General features: G+C 43.3%; 2 protein-coding genes across 2 annotated transcripts in view; one reads left to right on the top strand and one right to left on the bottom strand.

Moving 5' to 3' along the window:
• Positions 1 to 18,788, top strand: part of LOC308097978 (stonustoxin subunit beta-like) — a gene marked incomplete at both ends in the record, with an annotated part of 149,034 nt that overhangs the window by 59,985 nt on the left and 70,261 nt on the right. The window lies entirely within an intron of this gene.
• The window catches only part of abat (4-aminobutyrate aminotransferase), a 65,285-nt gene continuing 49,263 nt past the window's right edge, over positions 2,767 to 18,788 (bottom strand). Inside the window, exons 6-16 of the mRNA XM_080446061.1 lie at positions 16,525 to 16,574; positions 15,976 to 16,056; positions 14,941 to 15,033; positions 14,285 to 14,347; positions 11,990 to 12,053; positions 11,119 to 11,267; positions 10,513 to 10,650; positions 7,662 to 7,829; positions 7,112 to 7,258; positions 6,201 to 6,312; positions 2,767 to 4,497 (exon numbers count right to left, since the gene is read on the bottom strand). Coding sequence (XP_080302187.1) covers positions 4,376 to 4,497; positions 6,201 to 6,312; positions 7,112 to 7,258; positions 7,662 to 7,829; positions 10,513 to 10,650; positions 11,119 to 11,267; positions 11,990 to 12,053; positions 14,285 to 14,347; positions 14,941 to 15,033; positions 15,976 to 16,056; positions 16,525 to 16,574 — 1,187 coding nt within the window. The 3' untranslated portion in view covers positions 2,767 to 4,375. The remainder of the gene's footprint in view (positions 4,498 to 6,200; positions 6,313 to 7,111; positions 7,259 to 7,661; positions 7,830 to 10,512; positions 10,651 to 11,118; positions 11,268 to 11,989; positions 12,054 to 14,284; positions 14,348 to 14,940; positions 15,034 to 15,975; positions 16,057 to 16,524; positions 16,575 to 18,788) is intronic.

The raw sequence follows: 18,788 nt of genomic DNA, 5'->3' as shown, positions 1-18,788 counted from the left end.
GGCTATTTTTCAACTATTTTACTTTAATCTCTTTCTTTTTATTACCATTTCACTGTATTGACATGCTCCAAAATATAGGGACAGCAGGTTGAACGTGGTTAAAGCGGAGGCCTAGGTTTAACCCCTTAAACGCTATGGTTGACTGGAGTCCCACAGGGCTCTATTCAGTACTAGCGTTAATTTCAGTTTTCTGTTATTGGGGGGAAAAGCTTTCGCTGAAAACAGCCGATCGCCAAGCTCACAACCACGCCGCCACGTGACACGTCGTGTGAGCTTGTCGATCTGATCCACAATACGGACGCTATAGGGTTTATCATAACGTGGTTTAATTCATGTGTGAGAAATGGGCCCACATGTGTCGCTGCACAGAATCAACACAGACTGTACTTTTACGTTAAGCTTCAACGGGAGTCAATTTTTTCAACGTGAACGTAAACAAAACGTTTACTGGTTATGTACGCAACTCATGTTAGCAAGAAGAATGAGATTAGGTTGATGATGATGATGCTAATCTTATTGGGTGACACTTCATATGAACAGGGGGTTTGCAATGCGTTCGTAAAACACCTGAACATCAAGGTTTAAAGGGCATAATGATAGGGTTTTTATTTACTTCAATAGTAACCTCTGTCACCACAGTTTTAGCAGCACCGTCGACGTGTGGAATTATGTGAACTAATATTTCACAAGTCCTGGCAATTCATGAAGTCAAAAATAAAGGGCAAATGCCATTTTGGCCCAGGTTGACCCGGTTCCATGGGCTGCTATATGTCACTACAGGCTTCAAATGACCAATATACAGCATTGGTTCTCAAAGTGGGGTCTGGGGACCTCCAGGTGTCCTTGGGGGGGTTCCTGGGGGTCCTCAGCAAAATGTGTTAATATAGCATGACAATCATTTTAACCTTTGGCTATTTATTTTTTTATCGTGAAAATGTGTTCAAACCTTTGAATATATATATATTTTTTAAGCGAAACATATTTAACTCTGCTGCTTCTGGGGGGGGTCCCTGGAACAAAATATTTTTAGATGGGGGTCTGTGGCCAAACACTCATTTTGTGGGTCCTTGACATGAAAAAGTTTGAGAACCACTGACATACAGTATACAGTACAGTAATGTACAGTATACAGACTAAATCAGCGTTCATGAACAAGCACCATATGGCGAGATTTCGAACCGTTGTTCAGGCATGGTGAACGCGTTAAAAACCCCAGAAAGTCACATGAAAGCATGGCTAGAAATGGCGGTGGTCATCATTAGAGCAATGAGAGAAAGAGAAACAAAAATAAAAAGGGTGCATTTTAAGAAACATGCAGGCACTATATTCTAGAACATTTTCATGGTCCTTTACAAAAAAAAATCACATTGTTTCAGGGCAATAAAACATTTCAGGCTGAAAAGTCAAGTTCTTAAAACAAAAAGAAAAAGGGGGGGAAAAAAAAGAAGAAAGAATGAGGAGCGAAAACATGAAAACACAGAAGCATAATAACAAGTATAATTGTTAATAGTTGGGACTCGAGGACGCATACATACTAGGCTGTGAAATCAGCCGAACAGTACATATATACAGATTTGGATTTCCATTGATAACCCTGTTTCTAACGTTGGGTCTCATCTCCTGAGAGACAGAACGAGCTTTTGATCAACGAGATTAAACGATGCTATCAGACCTATAGCCGCTAGGCCCGGGTCGAGAGTGAACAGGAGCCTCTGTAGAGACTAGAGAGCGATAGATACTTCAAGGCTGCCAAACAAGACCCAACAAGTCGTTTTCTTTTTTCTTCTTTTTAACCTATTGAGACCGGGAACGCATCTGTATCACGTTAAGATTTCTTTGGCTATTCAAAAATAGCAGATCTACAAGCTCATAGCGCGGCACCGAGTGCCGCGCTATGAGCTTGTAGATCTGCTATTTTTTTTTTTATCCTCTGTCCAAATCTTTGAATATATATATTTTTTTAAAGTATATATTGAAAGATTTGCATAAATGTTCACGATTTTTTCAAAAAAGGTTGTAGATCTACAAGCTCATAGCGCCATGAGCTTGTATATCTGCTATTTTTGAATAGCCGAAGAAATAAAAGAAATGACACAGATGCGTTCCTGGTCTAAAAAAGGTTAAATGCAGAGTCACTATACTGCCAACATGTGCTCTGACTTGGACCGATGCTATTCTGTATCCACAGAATAGTCTCATCAGCACCAGCTCCTATAACCACTACCACCAGTCCCTATAACCACTAACAGCTCCTATAACCACTACCACCAGTCCCTATAACCACTAACAGCTCCTATAACCACCACCACCAGTCCCTATAACCACTAACAGCTCCTATAACCACCACCACCAGTTCCACTGACTGTGAGCCAGAACAGCAGGAAAACAGTTGTGCGTATTAAAGGTGGCTAACGCTAACGCTAACTATAAGGAACACCACCGGGAAAAAAGCGGTCACTCACGTGCTTTATTGTGCGTGACTGTCCTCGCCAAAGCCTGGGCCACAGCAGGACGTCTACCGGTCGATGAATTTCAATAAGAATGCGCAATGAAATATATTTATTTTCCTTGCCCTGAGCGGGGGGAAAAAAATACAATCTGGAGCGCGGCCGTGCGCTGCCAGTGAGAGCGGCTGTATTCCCATTAACATGGAGCAGAAGAGAATCAGCGACCGTGAGGGTTTCAAGCGTAACGCTGTGTGTTCTGTTCACACACTATATGAGAGATATGTTCTGTGACACCGTGGAGAGGACGCTTCTCCCCACGCCGGTGACAAAAAGCTGTGCTTTTAACCACTTTCTAACACAGGGGTCTTCAACATTTTTCAGGCCAAGGACCCCCTAGCTGAGAGAGAGATGAAGCAGGGACCCCCCAATATATTGTATAAAATTGTGTTTCAGATAAGACTTTTGTTCTATACATGGTCTGCTGTTTTTTCCTCTACAGTACCATACCTCTTTTCCAAAAATAGCCGATCTACAAGCTCACAACGCCTCGCAGTGAGCTTGTAGATCTGCTATTTTTGGCTTAAGTTCTCCTCAGAAAAGGGATGCTAGGGTTCAAGTGGTTAATGTAAAAAAAATAAAAATCCTATCACACAAAGATTTGGCGGCCCCCCTGTGGTAACTGTGAGGGGTCCCGGACCCCCCGTAGAAGACCCCTGACTTAAACCCTATATACGTCGTTGACCGCGGCCCCCAAAGGGTCTACAACACCACAAGGCCCCCCTCCTGTCTTTCCTCCGCCCTTTATACAGTATCTTCGCCCAAAAATAGCCGCGCTAGTCGCTTGCAGATGGTCTATTTTGTTTTCTTTCCGAACGTCTTCCCAGAACACAGGGACTGTGTAGGGTTCATGTGGTTAAAGTCACATTTATACCACTTCAGCGTCTACTTCTACTTCAGGTGTCCACTCGCCTAAATGAACTGAAGTTCAAGTTTGAAAAGGAGTTATTGTGACACGTATAAAACACTTCTTCTACCTGGTGCTACATCGTGAGAGACACGCTGACGGGAGGGAGGGAGGCTGAAACGTGAGAAGAACTCCTCTATGTTATTGCTAAGTCCTAACAGGTATTAGAGTGTGTACGTTATGGCCTCCAACAGCTTAGTGAGAGTTAGTGAACATCAGACATGTGGGCGAGCACGACTCCTCATAATAATAATAAGCGATGATCATCATAAGTGGAATAAAGAGCTACGTTATTTCACAGCAACATCATCGGTTCTGCAACATCAACAACAACAACAACAACAGCAAAGAAAAATAAAGAAAAAAATAATGTGGCGAGATTCCTAATGAGGTCTGGGGCTTATTAGTGTTATGGTCACGTTTTTTTCCAAAACTTGCTGCCTTGATTATCAAAGGAGATAATTATGACTTCATCACATACAGTATTATGAGAGAGAGGATGGAAGGAGGAAAAAGAGGTTGATCTCTGTGTTTATCATTGTCATTTCTGGCTATAGGAGAGAGAGAGAGAGAGAGAGAGAGAGAGAGCGAGAGAGAGAGAGAGAGAGAGAGAGAGCGAGAGAGAGAGAGAGAGAGAGAGAGAGAGAGAGAGAGAGAGAGAGAGAGAGAGAGAGAGAGAGAGCAGTGCATGTTTTCCTGATAAAAGGTGTCCATGGTTCTTAATATTTATACATATACTGGCGCGTGTGTGTGTGTGTGTGTGTGTGTGTGTGTGTGTGTGTGTGTGTGTGTGTGTGTGTGTGTGTGTGTGTGTGTGTGTTCTTGTGCAGATTGTGCTCATTGGGTGCACTAGACTGGTCGGTACTGGATCTGGCGTGGGGGGGGGGGGTGGGGGGTTTCCGCTGGGGTTTTTTGCGGGGGGAGTTTGTTGGTTGGTTGTTGGGGGTCAGAACTTCAGACAGAACTACTTCATGCGGGCCAGCACGTCGCTGAAGATGTTGAGGAACATGTGGACGTGATGCTCCTTGAAGACCAGCGACGGACGGAAGCGGATGGACGTGTCGCCGCAGCCTCCCAGCAGAGCACCTGAAGGGAAGATATTCATTAATATTCGAATTTCGAATATTCCTCGAATATGGGGAAAATATGTATATTCGAATATGAAAATTAATATTCGAATAAAAATAATAAAAATATTAAAATACTTTTTATTTATTTTTATGTTTATTTGACAGGGACAATACAAAAACAATTTATCAAGTTACAAAAACAAACAAAATATATGTTTTATTGGATCCAAGCACTCGATACATTGTTTTTTGTATTGTTTCTGTCAACAAAAAAAAAGAAAAACATTTATTTTTTATTTTTATTTATGAGCTTGTAGATCTGGTATGTTTTTTTTAAATCCACACACAATTAAACATTACTGTACGCCTCACTGCCATTAGAGAGAAGCTCAGTTCCAATGAAAAAGGTGCTTAGACAAACAAAGTATAATGAAAAAGGTAGGCCCAGGTGCTTAGACAAACAAAGTATAATGAAAAAGGTAGGCCCAGGTGCTTAGACAAACAAAGTATAATGAAAAAGGTAGGCCCAGGTGCTTAGACAAACAAAGTATAATGAAAAAGAATAAAGTCTGCACACTGGTAATACATTCTGGAGCTTTTTGCAACTACCAGTGTGCAGACTTTATTCTTTTTCAAGCTCAGTTCCAACCCAGTTGTCCATGAATTTGGAGCAGAAGAACATTTGTCTTAACTCATTCAGTGCCACAGCCAAAATTCATTGTAAAAAAAAAAGTGCTTAGGAGCCGAGATACAGCCTTTTTCAGTAAGAAGTTAAACAAGAAGTGAATGGAGCAGAACATTTTCAAATCATCATATCTTGGGTTCTGAATTTTTTTTTCTGACGTATTTTACGTCCAGTGGCACTAAATGAGTTAATCCATTCAATCCGGGAACGCATCTGTGTCATTTTAGATTTCTTTGGCTATTCAAAAATAGCAGATATACAAGCTCATACACTATGAGCTTGTATATCTGCTATTTTTTTTTTTTATCTTGAAAATTTGTGCAAATCTTTGAATATATGTTTTGTAACTCAAATCTTTGCTTCTGGGGGGTCCTCCCTGGAACAAAACATTTTGTGATGAGGGTCCACGGCCAAATACATATCTAAAAATGTATTCTAAATCCTAACAGTATGTTGCTATATCAGTGGTGCTCCAACTTTTCCATGTCAAGGACCCCCCAAAATGATATGTATTTGGCCTCTGACCCCCATCTCAAAATACGTTGTTCCAGGGACCCCCCAGAAGCACAGATCGGAGTTAAAAATGTTCACATAAAATGTTTGTGAGTTCATGTGACTTGCTGCGTGTTACGTAATGTATTGGTGCTACGCCATTTTATTGGACAACGTCAGGGGCGGACTGGCCATTTGGCTGCAGAGTTCATGTGCAGGGCTGGGCTGAAACAGTGAACCCCCCCCCCCCGTTGACAAAACGGCCCGGGGGGTGGTGGGCCGGTTCGGACCAAAATGCCAGGGCTGAATTTTGGTCCCAGTCCGGCCCTGGACTACGTTGTAATGTCTGTAGATGTCTATCTTACAGGACATTTAAAGTTCTTACAAATAGAATGAGGCGTCTCCTTGAGTTCTCTTGTTGTTGTGCTACATGCCATGTTATTGGACTACTTATTTTATATTTATGTTACGAGACCATATTGTAAATAAGTGTCTCATTATGCTTGCATATATCCTGGGTTTAAGTTATATCTCTCTCTCACCCTTGTTCCTGGTCATCTGGATCAGTTTGTTCCTGGTTCCTTCGTTACAGACAGTGATGGCACAGAAGGTCCCCTGACCCCTGGCTCTGCTCAGGATCAACGGGTACTGGTTCTGCAGAGTGAAGACCCACAGAGCACACCTTTTAGTCATCTCTTATAGAAAGACCCACAGAGCACACCTTTTATTCATCTCTTATAGAAAGACCCACAGAGCACACCTTTTATTCATCTCTTATAGAAAGACGCGCGCGAGCGCACGCACACACGCGCACACACACACACACACACACACACACACACACACACACACACACACACACACACACACACACACACACACACACACGCACACACGCACGCACGCACACACGCACACACGCACACACGCACACACGCACACACACACACACACACACACACACACACACACACACACACACACACACACACACCACATTTAAAGTTTTAGTGGGAAAGGGCTCTTTCACATTCTAGTTCTACCCAATGGAACAGCCTGGAAACCTCTGTTAAATTGACATGGAACTTGAGGTCATTTATACACTTAACAAGGAACCTGGTTACTGGAAAAGGTTCCCGTATAGGATAGGTAGTATTGTAGTATAGTTTATGTAGTGCAGGCGTTTTCTTTTTCTTTTTCTTTTCTTTTGTGTACTATGTGTAATTGCTTGTCTTGTAAATGTGTTTATTTAATGTGTAGGACATCTATTGCTGTGGGTATGAGGACCACAATGGAAATAAGTCCTGGACTTTATTGTGTTACATTAGCTCTCCACCAAACAGACTACTACAGACTACTACAGAATGACAGTCGAATGAAGTCGGGTCGTAGAGCTACCTTTATCCTCACAGAGTCTTAGCCGTACGTCGATTATTTTTTCTCGGTCACAAACCTGCAGCTCGGTCAGTCCGTTCAGTAAGGCGTGTCCTGAGCGCGTCACTTCGTCCAGGAGGTTCTCCCGGCGGATGACGTTGAGAACCTCACACAGGTACAGGTTCTTGGACGGGTCGCCCATCCACGTGTTGAAGATACGGTAGGCCTGCACGGGGAACAATGACACGAGTCTTTAGTGACACCTCAAGGGTCTGCAGGTGTAGAGAAGAGGGTCATTTGTGTTTTTGTTATCATGTGCGCTCCAAGCATGTGTTTTTTTTAGAACCAATAGCATCACATGCAGGTGTGTCCATAACAAGCTGATATAGGGCAGAGTAAAACAAAGTCTGTGCAACTTCGGATTGCACTCACTCACTCACTCACACAAACACACGCACACACACACACACACACACACACACACACGCGCACACACACGCACACGCACACACACACACACACACACACACACACACACACACACACACACACACACACACACACATATGTATGTATGCAGTGTGTGTATGCAGTATGCAGTATGTTATAGTATGCAGTGTGTTATGAACCTTCTCAGACTGCAGCTCGTTCTTCATGTAGAATCCTCCGGTGAGGAGCTTCTTGCTGAAGGACACGATGTCTGCGGGGTCGTCCAGGCCCCAGTGCTCGTGGGCCCAGAACTTCCCCGTAGCTCCGCCTCCTGTCTGGACCTCATCTACGAGGAACGCAGCGCCATGCTGGGGGGGGGAGGGGAGGGGGGGGGGGTTTAAACACACAGAGAAGAAAAGGATGTAGAAGGTGAAACATTTAGATTTGCTGTTAAATAAAAATGTATTTAACAACAATTTAACAACTATTTAACAATTATTTTTTTCTTCAAATGGGGGTCTAATGAATATCAATTTGGGGGTCCTTATTCCTTAACATATAATGTTTTGAGAACGACTACTATAATGTCTACTCTACCAATAGTAACGTGCAGGGGCGCCGATTTGTGTCCACGTGCGCGTTAGGGCTTTCACAACTATAGATTTTTACAGGTCGACTAATTTGACCCAGTGGTAGTCGATTAGTCGACTAGTCGACTAGTCGAAATTTACATAAAACATTTTTATTTATTTTTATTTTTTTAGGGGGGGGCATTGTTTTAATGCCATCCTACTACTATATTACTATTATTATTATCCTCCTGCCCTTATTTTTATGGCGTTTTAAGGGAAGCGCTTCTGGCACAGCAGCACAGCACCACAGCAGCGTCTCCAAGGATCCCCATTGCCCAATAATAGGCTTTTATTGGGCATACTTTTGACCCCCTTTTGATGCAAAATAAAGTCAGGAGGATAATAATAATAGTAAGATGGGCCATTACTATTAGCCTGGTAAACCCTCCCTCCGGAAATCTCAATTCCATTTCATTTCAGGAGTGAGTCTGGCATGATCCGCCTTTCTGCAATATTGGCTCTGTATGCCAAACGGCCGGGCCTATCAGCGTCGTCGTCGTCGGCGAGTTCGAGTGAGCCCAAAACACGAACGGCAGCCATCTTTTTCTTGTGCGGCCAATTCTCCGCTATTTTTTTACTTCAAAAAGCTCTCTAACTTCTATTTTGAGGCACGGAATTTACTTATAAGATATCGTTTGGATAGAATTTAGTTGTTTAACTTCATATATGTGGTCAATTAATCATGACAAAGCCTATTTAAAAAAAAAAAATTAGAGAACCGGTAGGGGCGGGCAGTGACACCATTGTACCCGAAAAAGGCAACCCATTTTGGGTATGGCTGTCTCAAAAGTCCCGTCGCGTCACATTAAGACTGGTGAACTGCTGATTGGCTGAAGGGGAAAAATTATCATTGGCTGAAGGGGTTGTCAGTCAACGGTATTACTCCCGCCCAACTCCAGCACAGCCAATATTGCAGACAGGCGGATCAGGCCAGACTCACTCCTGAAATGAAATGGAATTGAGATTTCCGGAGGGAGGGTTTACCAGGCTACATTACTATGGCATTAAAAAAAAAAAAAAAAAAACAACTAGTGGTTATACTAGTGGTTATACTAGTCGACTAGTCGACTAGTTGGTGAAAGCCCTAGCGCGCGTGCATGCGCGGCTAGTCCGCGTGCGCAAGAAAATGTTATGTTATTTTCCGGGTTTGTTACCTTTTTAGGTAACAAATGTACTCCATGAAGTGAAGATGTCGGTGGTTTTTTCTTTTTCTTTTTTTGTGATGAGTTTGTTATGGGTGCTCTTCATTTCCCCTGGGTGCTTTAGCCCCGAAGCACCCGCAGTATCGGCGCCCTTGGTAACGTGTAACCTGTCTCGACAACCTGTTACATTTATTTGAACCACAAAGCCAGTAATTCAGATTTGTTCAAAAAATCGAATCTTATCGAATCTTCTCACACCAAATCTGGAGTCTGCTCTACATGCTTTAAATTTGAAACTGAATTTGATACACTTATTTGTTTTAGCTCTTGCTCATTTGATTTTCCTACTGTACAGTATGTGTCTCATCTGTTTAAGAAAGTAGGAAGCTGATATATGTCACTTTTACCTCAGCGCTAAGTATACTCTTAGTTGCTTGTTTTAGAAGAAAATGCACTTAAAGACTTCTGGTGATTAGTAGTTTTGTTCCCTACCTATGTTGAATGCACTTATTGTGAGTGGCTTTGGATAAAAGCGTCTGCTAAATGACTGTAATGTAATGTAATGTAATGTAATGTAATGTAATACATTTCCGTTCTAAAAGGCTTAATGAGTATTGTCCCCATGTGCATTAAACGCTGTGCGGATTTCTACACAAATAAATAGTTTCTTCAATAGACCGCCGAAGTCTGACGTCATTTACACATCCTTTGTTTGTCTACCTGGTTCGCAGTTTTCCACCCCCGTTCTGAATCCCATAGACGTATTTAATATCGCGTCAAATAAGAACTGTGTTCCAAAAATAAACACATGACCCCGGCGTGTTGACTCTTATGGATATGAAGCATCAACTGACGGTGAGAAAACGCTAATGTTACTTCCGCCGAATTAGTTACATTTTCGCCAGAAACAGACTGTATCAAATATAAGTGACTGACTATCATAAACGATACAGAACCTCCTCCCTGACAATAACGCCGACACGCGGTGTTTATTTTTGGACCACAATTCTTATATGAGACGATTCTAAGATGACCCAATGTTATTCTCCATAGAGAAATTACTTCCGCAAACCTGGGGATGAACGAGTCACGTCAGGACTTCGGTGCTCTATTTGTCCACTTTACAATTTTCCCCCAAAAAGCTTCCATAAGGCATTTGAAATAAATCCCATTAGATGAAGTGTATTTACATTGAATGGAAGCCCCGCCCTCTACATGACGGAGGTCATGGTGAAGCCCCGCCCTCTACATGACGGAGGTCATGGTGGTTTTATTACCTTGGCGGCGATCTCACGGATGCCCTTGAAGAAGTTGGGACTGGCGTGGTTGTCTCCTCCCTCGGCCTGGATGGGCTCGATGATGATTCCTGCCACAGGTTTCCCCTTCTGTCTCCACTTCACGATAATATCCTCCGTCTGTCTCACACGCACACACACACACACACACACACAGAATATTTCATTTCATTATGTAAGAGAAGACAATATATACACTGTAATGCATTTATATAGCCCTTTTTCATCCATAGTGCTTTACAATGTCCATTACACACACACACACACACACACACACACACACACACACACACACACACACACACACACACACACACACACACACACACACACACACACACACACACACACACACACACACACACACACACACACACACACACACACACACACACACACACACTTGTGAAATGTGACATTCTGCATAATGAGAACTTTCTACTTCTGGTACTTTAAGTACATTTTGATGCCAATACATTGCAGTATCGATACTATTATTTAAGTAAAACATTTGTGTACTTTTATCACAACTGCACACACACACACACACACACACACACACACACACACACACACACACACACACACCTCCTCCAGGCAGCGCGCCTCCTCCTGTGCGTTCTCCCGTGCGTGCTCCTCCAGAGGGTACTTCATCTGGGGGAAGGGTGCGCTGGGCCAGTCGAAGGACGGGATGTCCACCTTGTGGATGGCCTTGGAGTGAGTGGTAGCCAGACAACCTGCACGGGCACCAAGCATTGTCTTAAAGGTAGCACCAAGCATTGGCTTAAAGGTAGCACCAAGCATTGGCTTAAAGGTAGCACCAAGCATTGGCTTAAAGGTAGCACCAAGCATTGGCTTAAAGGTAGCACCAAGCATTGTCTTAAAGGTAGCACCAAGCATTGGCTTAAAGGTAGGGTAAGTGATATGATTTAGTTAAAATGAGTGTTAAATAGCTCTATGTTCTCATAGAACTCATTGCTATAGGGTGTTTGTTCTGTAATAGTGTTAAAGATTAGTCAGTCACCCCATGGAGACTTGAATTCATGGATATATATATATTTTTTGTCGCATTCCTAAGACAATAATGTGATGACTGGCAGCGGTTCCGGTAGGGCACTCAAGTTTTAAGTAAGAAAACAGGAGTGTGTTTAGGACCGGTGTTAAACTGGTGTTTAGCACCTGGCCTTACAGGACTCTAAACTGACAAACTGGAAAGCATTCCAGTGGTTTCTCAAAGTGGGGTCCGACATTGAGAGGGTTCCTAATGGACCCTTGGAGGTCTGTAACTCAGAGAGTGTACAAATGGTCCATTTGTACACTCTCTGAGTTATGGGGGTTCTTACATTTTTTTTTGAGAACGACTCAATGAAGCCATTGGTCTTTCCAGATTATAGAATGGTGAGAGACAGACAGACAGACAGACAGACAGACAGACAGACAGACAGACACACAGACTCACCCAGTGTTCTGCCATGGAAGCCCCCCATGAAGGAGAGAATACTGAGCTCAGGGCAACCTGGACCCTGGAATAGAGAGAGACAGACAATGATATAGATTTATGTATATATTCATATGAAGTGTTGAATCGCCTGGGATGAGGATGAGCAGCTCTATATCCTTTTTTCTTTTCATTTCAAACTGTTATTTAAGCTCTAAAGGCACTGAGGTTAGTTACCCTCATTCACAGTGACGACGACGTAAAAAAAGAAAAACAACAGCTCTCAATGCATCTGCAACTTTCATTATATGTGTTTGGCCGCGGACCCCCATCTCAAAATATATTGTGCCAGGGACCCCCATCTCAAAATATATTGTGCCAGGGACCCCCATCTCAAAATATATTGTGCCTAAAAATTATTCAAGATTTTCCAAACATTGTTGAGATTTGATTGTGAAGCTATATTAACTACTTTTGCTGGGGACCCCCTGGTATCCCCCCAAGGTCCCCTGGGGGTCCCCGGACCCCACTTTTTAGATTTTAGATTAATTGCGTCAGGGGAAAAAAAACGTGCGTAGGGAATGGGATTTGAACAGTCAACGTTGGGACTGTCGGGTCATGTGAGAGGCAGTTCCGCACACGTCACAGGCCAAGGGGGCGTCGCCAATTTGTACTAACACACGGTACTAAGGCCACCGGCGCCCAGGCAAGCATATGGCTGGGAGGGAGGAGTTCCACAGGGCAGACCGAAGACCAGGTGGTGGGATTACTGGCCCTCATTTATCAACGCAGCGTATAAACCGGCGTATATTTTTCCATATATTCGGCCGTACACCAACATCGAAGTCACATTTATCAACGCATCCTACACAGCTGATCCGAGCGTACATTTGGTCCCAGCCTTGATAAATGTCACGGCTGAAACCTAGCGTCATTTAAATAACACGCCCTTAAATATTCTCAAAACGCCCCGATTTTACGAGATGAAGAAGAACCAGAATACGACCAAAGACATCAAAAGCCAATAAGAAAGAGTTTCCCCCGCCTGCCTCGCCACACACGCACACGCCCCTCTCTCACACACACACACACACACACACACACACACACACACACACACACACACACACACACACACACACACACACACACACACACACACACACACACACACACACACACACACACACACACACACACACACACACGCCCAGCTGTGTTTTTCATGTATTGTAATCCGTACCGTAGCGGTACAATCTTTTGTCACGTAGGCTTGTAGCCTACATGAATGACATATTATGATACCAATCACATCGCCATGAATGGAATACGTTTTGTATATTAATTTATTGAACCCATACCGAGCAGTGCACAAGCAGTCATATAGGATATTCCCGTGAGACCCAGCCAAGTTGTAGTCTTCATAACTCTCTATGACATAACTCCATACCATAGGACAAGCTACTGTAAGTTTGTAGACCTCACTGTCCATGAAAAGATGGTCGGGAGTCCCGACCGCGGGACTCCCGACGCAAAAGCGCTCGTATGTTTTGAAAATAGCAGATCTACATCTGCTATTTTCAATGCAGCCAGATCTACAATCTTATCGGAATGACTGTTAAAGCAGTTTGTTTAAATTACTTTATAAAATGTTATATTTTCAAAGGGATTATTTATTAGGGATTATTTATTAGTGTAGATTATGTGTCCAGATGCCTGTCAGACAGTCAGACAATACTGCTCTGCAGGTCTAGAATGGAATAAACAGCCAAAGTCAACAACTGGTCTCTACCAGACGTGAGATTTCAGCATAAGGTAGGATGAAGCCCACGTCAGGATATATTGATAAATGCCGAAAGGTGCGGTGATCTCGCCGTACGCCCATTATTTGGGCTGCACTGCGTTGATAAATGAGGGCCACTATCTCCACACTGGCCTGGGAACACCTCAGGACCCCCCAGGCAGAGGAAGGGGAAGTCTGGGGCTCACTGCTGGAACTGCTACCTCCGAACTAGGTGACCCTAGTTCCTATTAACTACTTTTGCTGGGGACCCCCTGGTATCCCCCCAAGGTCCCCTGGGGGTCCCAGTGTGATGTTCTTGTGTTTGACGTACATGGGCCAGACATGTCGATCAAACAGACCAGGCGGGTCTCTGAGACCCATGACTTGCATGCGCGAGCGCGTGTGCGTGCGTGCACGCACGTGCGTGTGCGATTGCGTGTGCGATTGCGTGTGTGTGTGTGTGTGTGTGTGTGTGTGTGTGTGTGTGTGTGTGTGTGTGTGTGTGTCATGGCTCAGTGAAGCATGCAACTCACCTGGTTGGTCATGCAGGAGTCCAACTCTAATTCAGTCGGTTCACCATGCCCTCGTTCCTTGTTCTACAACAAAACATAAATACTTCAAGGTACTTCCTCTCATGACATTAAACAGATGTTCGCTGTGCACAGAGTAAGCTTGCCGGCTAGGTTCAGGAAATGAAAACAATGTTATGGAGGAATTTGAATCAAAATCAAAGAAATGTCACTGTCTCTGGACTGTGATGAGGTCCTGTAGCTTTTGCCTGTTTTGTGTTTACATGGATTAAAACATCAGTAAAAGGAGAATTACTGTTTATGACACCTGGAACTCAATTTGATGTGTGTAGTGCTGTCAACATATTTATATGCACCCTAAACCAGATGAAAATGGCTTTGTCCGCTCAACCAGTGTTCATTTTGGCAGAACATTTTGACTTAGTTTAAGTCACATTTTAATCAAATGATTTTTTTTTTAAATTAATATATTTATTGGCATTTTCAATAGTAAGGCTCTGTTAATAGAATGCCTATAAATAATCAAACAAAAACAGAGCAGATAGACATCACATACACAATAACTATAAGGAGAAAAAAAAAAGAAAAAAAATGTGAGTACTTTTTCCCACCACTGCTTCTACTCACCCTGTACCAGATGAAGATGAAGATGTACTCACCCTGTACCAGATGAAGATGGCTTTGTAGGCGTTCTCGTTGGAGCAGGAGCCACAGGCCATGGTCTGGACCCGACTCATCCCATTGGGAGCCACCTGGAGGAGAGGAGGAGGAGAGGACAACAGAGAGGAGAGGAGGAAGGAGAGGAGGAGGAGAGGAGAACAGAGAGGAGAGGAGGAAGGAGAGGAGGAGGAGAGGACAACAGAGAGGAGAGGAGGAAGGAGGAATGGAGGAAGGGAGTGAGCCATTTTGTGTCTGTGAGACAAAGATTACGGTTGCCTTAAAACCCAATGTGCAATATGCACCCTCTAACAGCTATGATAACAAGTCCTTTGCTATTCGTTATACCATTGGTTCTCAAAGTGGGGTCCGCGGGCCCCCAGGGGTCCTTGGGGGGACCTAAATGATAGATAGTTAGGAACCAAATGGACCCTTATGTGTCTGTAAGAGTTACAGACCAAATGGACCTGTTGTATGCTCTCAGAGTTATGGCGGTCCTTGACTGTTAAAAAGTTTGAGAACCACAGATATTGTGATTGTAATAGCAGACGTGAAGTTCCACATAACCAGCCCTGACAGTGAAGATAAAACCGGTTCCGGAAACGGTTCCAAATGTTGGATCCGTTTCCTCCAGTTCCTCCTAGGCTCAGTGTAGCCTGACAGCGTGTCGCGGGTTTGAGTCCCGATCCCGATGGCCGTTGCTGCATGGGTTTCCGAGGCTACTCCCCATCTCTCTCTCCCCATTATCCTGTCAGTCTACTGTCCTGTCTATAAGGCATAAAAGCCCCCAAATAAATCTTTTAAAAAATATATATATTTGGGGGCTATAACAAAGGTCGCGTCCGTGCGTGCACGTGTGTGTGTGTGTGTGTGTGTGTGTGTGTGTGTGTGTGTGTGTGTGTGTGTGTGTGTGTGTGTGTGTGTGTGTGTGTGTGTGTGTGTGTGTGTGTGTGCATTAACGCGCGTGCGTGTGTGTGTGTGTGTGTGTGTGCGTGTGTGTGTGCGTGTGTGTGTGTGCGTGTGTGTGTTGTACTGACCGACATAAGACTTTCTGAGAGTTTGTCTGGAAAACTTTCAGGTGGCATGATGCCAAGAGCTGGCCGATTCACGAAAGCACTCTGAAAGAAAAACACACAAAAAACACAGACAGTGAGAGAGAACAGTGGAAAAAAAAAACATACATAAATACATAATAAGAACATAATTATAGTTATGAAAGACGTTCTATCTGCATGACTGTCATACATGGGCGGTGACTTGATTCTGATCTGTGCATTGCTTCACTACCTGCATGCAGCTGAAGCATGTAGCAGACACAAGCTCACGCACGCGCGCACACACACACACACACACACACACACACACACACACACACACACACACACACACACACACACACACACACACACACACACACACACACACACACACACACACACACACACACACACACACACACACACACACACACACACACACACACACACACTCTCCCGGTTGACTGAGTACAAGTGGAATTGGACAAGCTTCTCTTGCTATAAATAATGACTCTGAAGGTGTTTTAGGGGGAGAAAATGATAACATACCAGATTGCTGGGATCTTGCATTACTTGCAGGAGGCTGGGATGATTGTAGCCTGAGAGAGAGAGAGAGAGAGAGAGAGAGAGAGAGAGAGAGAGAGAGAGAGAGAGAGAGAGAGAGAGAGAGAGAGAGAGAGAGAGAGAGAGAGAGAAAAAGATCGTCACTTCTCTGTTGAGCTGCTGTGACTGATATCAAAGTCCATGTGCATTTTAAATGTGCACATGATTGATTGAAGTTTAAGAAAGACATGGAAAAATCACATGGAAGCACAGTTCACAATACAAGGTCCTCTAAATTGCATCGCTCATAAAAGCACAAAGGCTTATTTAAAATGAGATCCCCACACTCACATCATGATGACATGTAAGAAAACAGACAGATAAAAGAACACACATGAAACGTGAAACGCTGAGGAGGTAAATCATTACATCATCATAACACAAGTAATTGTACTCCGGTGTCGCAGTGGTAAAGTACTGTCCACCACCGCATGGTCTAGGGCAGTGGTTCTCAACCAGTGGTCCGGGGACCACCAGTGGTCCTTGAGGGGTTACCAGGGGGTCCCCAGCAAAATGTGTTACCATAGTGTCACAAACATTTTATCCACTTAGCTTTGGCTATTCAAAAATAGCAGATCTACAAGCTCATAGTGCGGCACAGAGTGCCGCACTATGAGCTTGTAGATCTGCTATTTTTGAAAAATCGTGAAAATGTGTGCAAATCTTTAAACATATATATTTTTTAAAGCGAACATTTTTAACTCAAATCTTTGCTTCTGGGGGTCCCTGGCACAACTTTTTCAGATGGCGGTCCGCGGCCAAATGTATATCAATTTAGGGGTCCTTGGCATGAAAAAGGTTGAAAACCACTGCTCTATATGAACAACACAAAGGACTGGGTTTGGGCTTGACTTAAGTCAGATTAGTCTCAAAGCGCTCTGTGTGTGAATAAAGGACATGGTGATTGTTCTGGTGAATTTACATTCAGCGAGTGGACGTGTTGATGGAGCTTTTATTGTGGAGGAGAGAAGAGCCTGGCCTCCTACCGAGGCCCCTAGTAAATCCTGACCTAAGTTTACTGAAAAACTTCAAATATTTATTCAAAAAATATATGTTGCTATATACTGTACATGGCAACAAGAACCCCAAAAGGGGTTTCCGTCCTGAAAGGTATAGTTACAAATAGGGGTTCCCGCCCTAAATGGGTTAATTCAAGCACTGCTTAACCACGTGAACTAGCTCTGTATACTTAGTTGTATGACATTCTGAAATGTGTTTAAAGTTTTAGAAATCCAGAGTCATGACCACCTCTGTCTGGAGTCTAATTATAGTTGCATAATGTCTGGTTATGTTTCATGTGTCCCATCATTCATAGTTCCTCTATTTCATTCCTTCAAACTCACAACATAAAGTTGACCCATTGTTGCTCTTTGAGGCGATTATAAGACGCATTATGTAAAGGTTATATAGCCAGCTTACATAAAATATCTGCAGTGCTATACCCTGCTTCCACCAGCAGAGGGCACCAGCCTCAATGACAATGCATAGCATGGTGCATGTCTCCAATTCCATGTGTATTTGAATGAGTATGTTATAACACTGGACTGTCGTAGGAACTATAGCACAGTCAACACTGTTAAAGCTGCAATCCGTAACTTAATGAATAAAAGGTTAGTATAAGCAAGCTCTGTGGTAAAGCATGTTAATACTGAAATAACTAGCAGTACATCTGCAGGTTTTGGAGGTGGACTCCAAATACAATACATTGCATAGAGCATCCATACATACATGCACGGTACCTAGGATACTGTGCAGACATGCACAGATCACACAACATACATGTAGTCATCATAATAGTAACATATAACAGTGGTTTTCAACCCTTTTCATATCAAGGTCCATTATTTATTCAGCATTTGAGCCACAGAGCCACCGTTTGATGACATTTAGCCTCTCAGACCCAAGACTTAGAATATCGTGTTGTTTCCAACAGGCAAACGTTGGATCAAGATTTTATTAAAGATCAATTATTTAATTAAGTAATGCAGATGTTTATAATAATGTAACTCTTGAGAGTGTGAATTGAAAACTAATTTTCATTTTACGCTCTCAAGAGTTAATCTGTAAAAGGTTTCCATTGTGGTCCATTGTACTCAATTCATCAGCAGACATGGCTCTCTGTGTTTGGGTTTTGGATACGGAACCGGATTTAAACATTGAGGAACCGGAATGGGTTCCATATCACATCTGGAACTGTTTCTGGAACTGGT

The sequence above is a fragment of the Gymnoscopelus braueri genome (assembly GCF_963280865.1).
Source record: "Gymnoscopelus braueri genome assembly, chromosome: 13".
Lineage (NCBI taxonomy): Eukaryota > Metazoa > Chordata > Actinopteri > Myctophiformes > Myctophidae > Gymnoscopelus > Gymnoscopelus braueri.
This window is presented reverse-complemented; position numbering and strand designations above follow the sequence as displayed.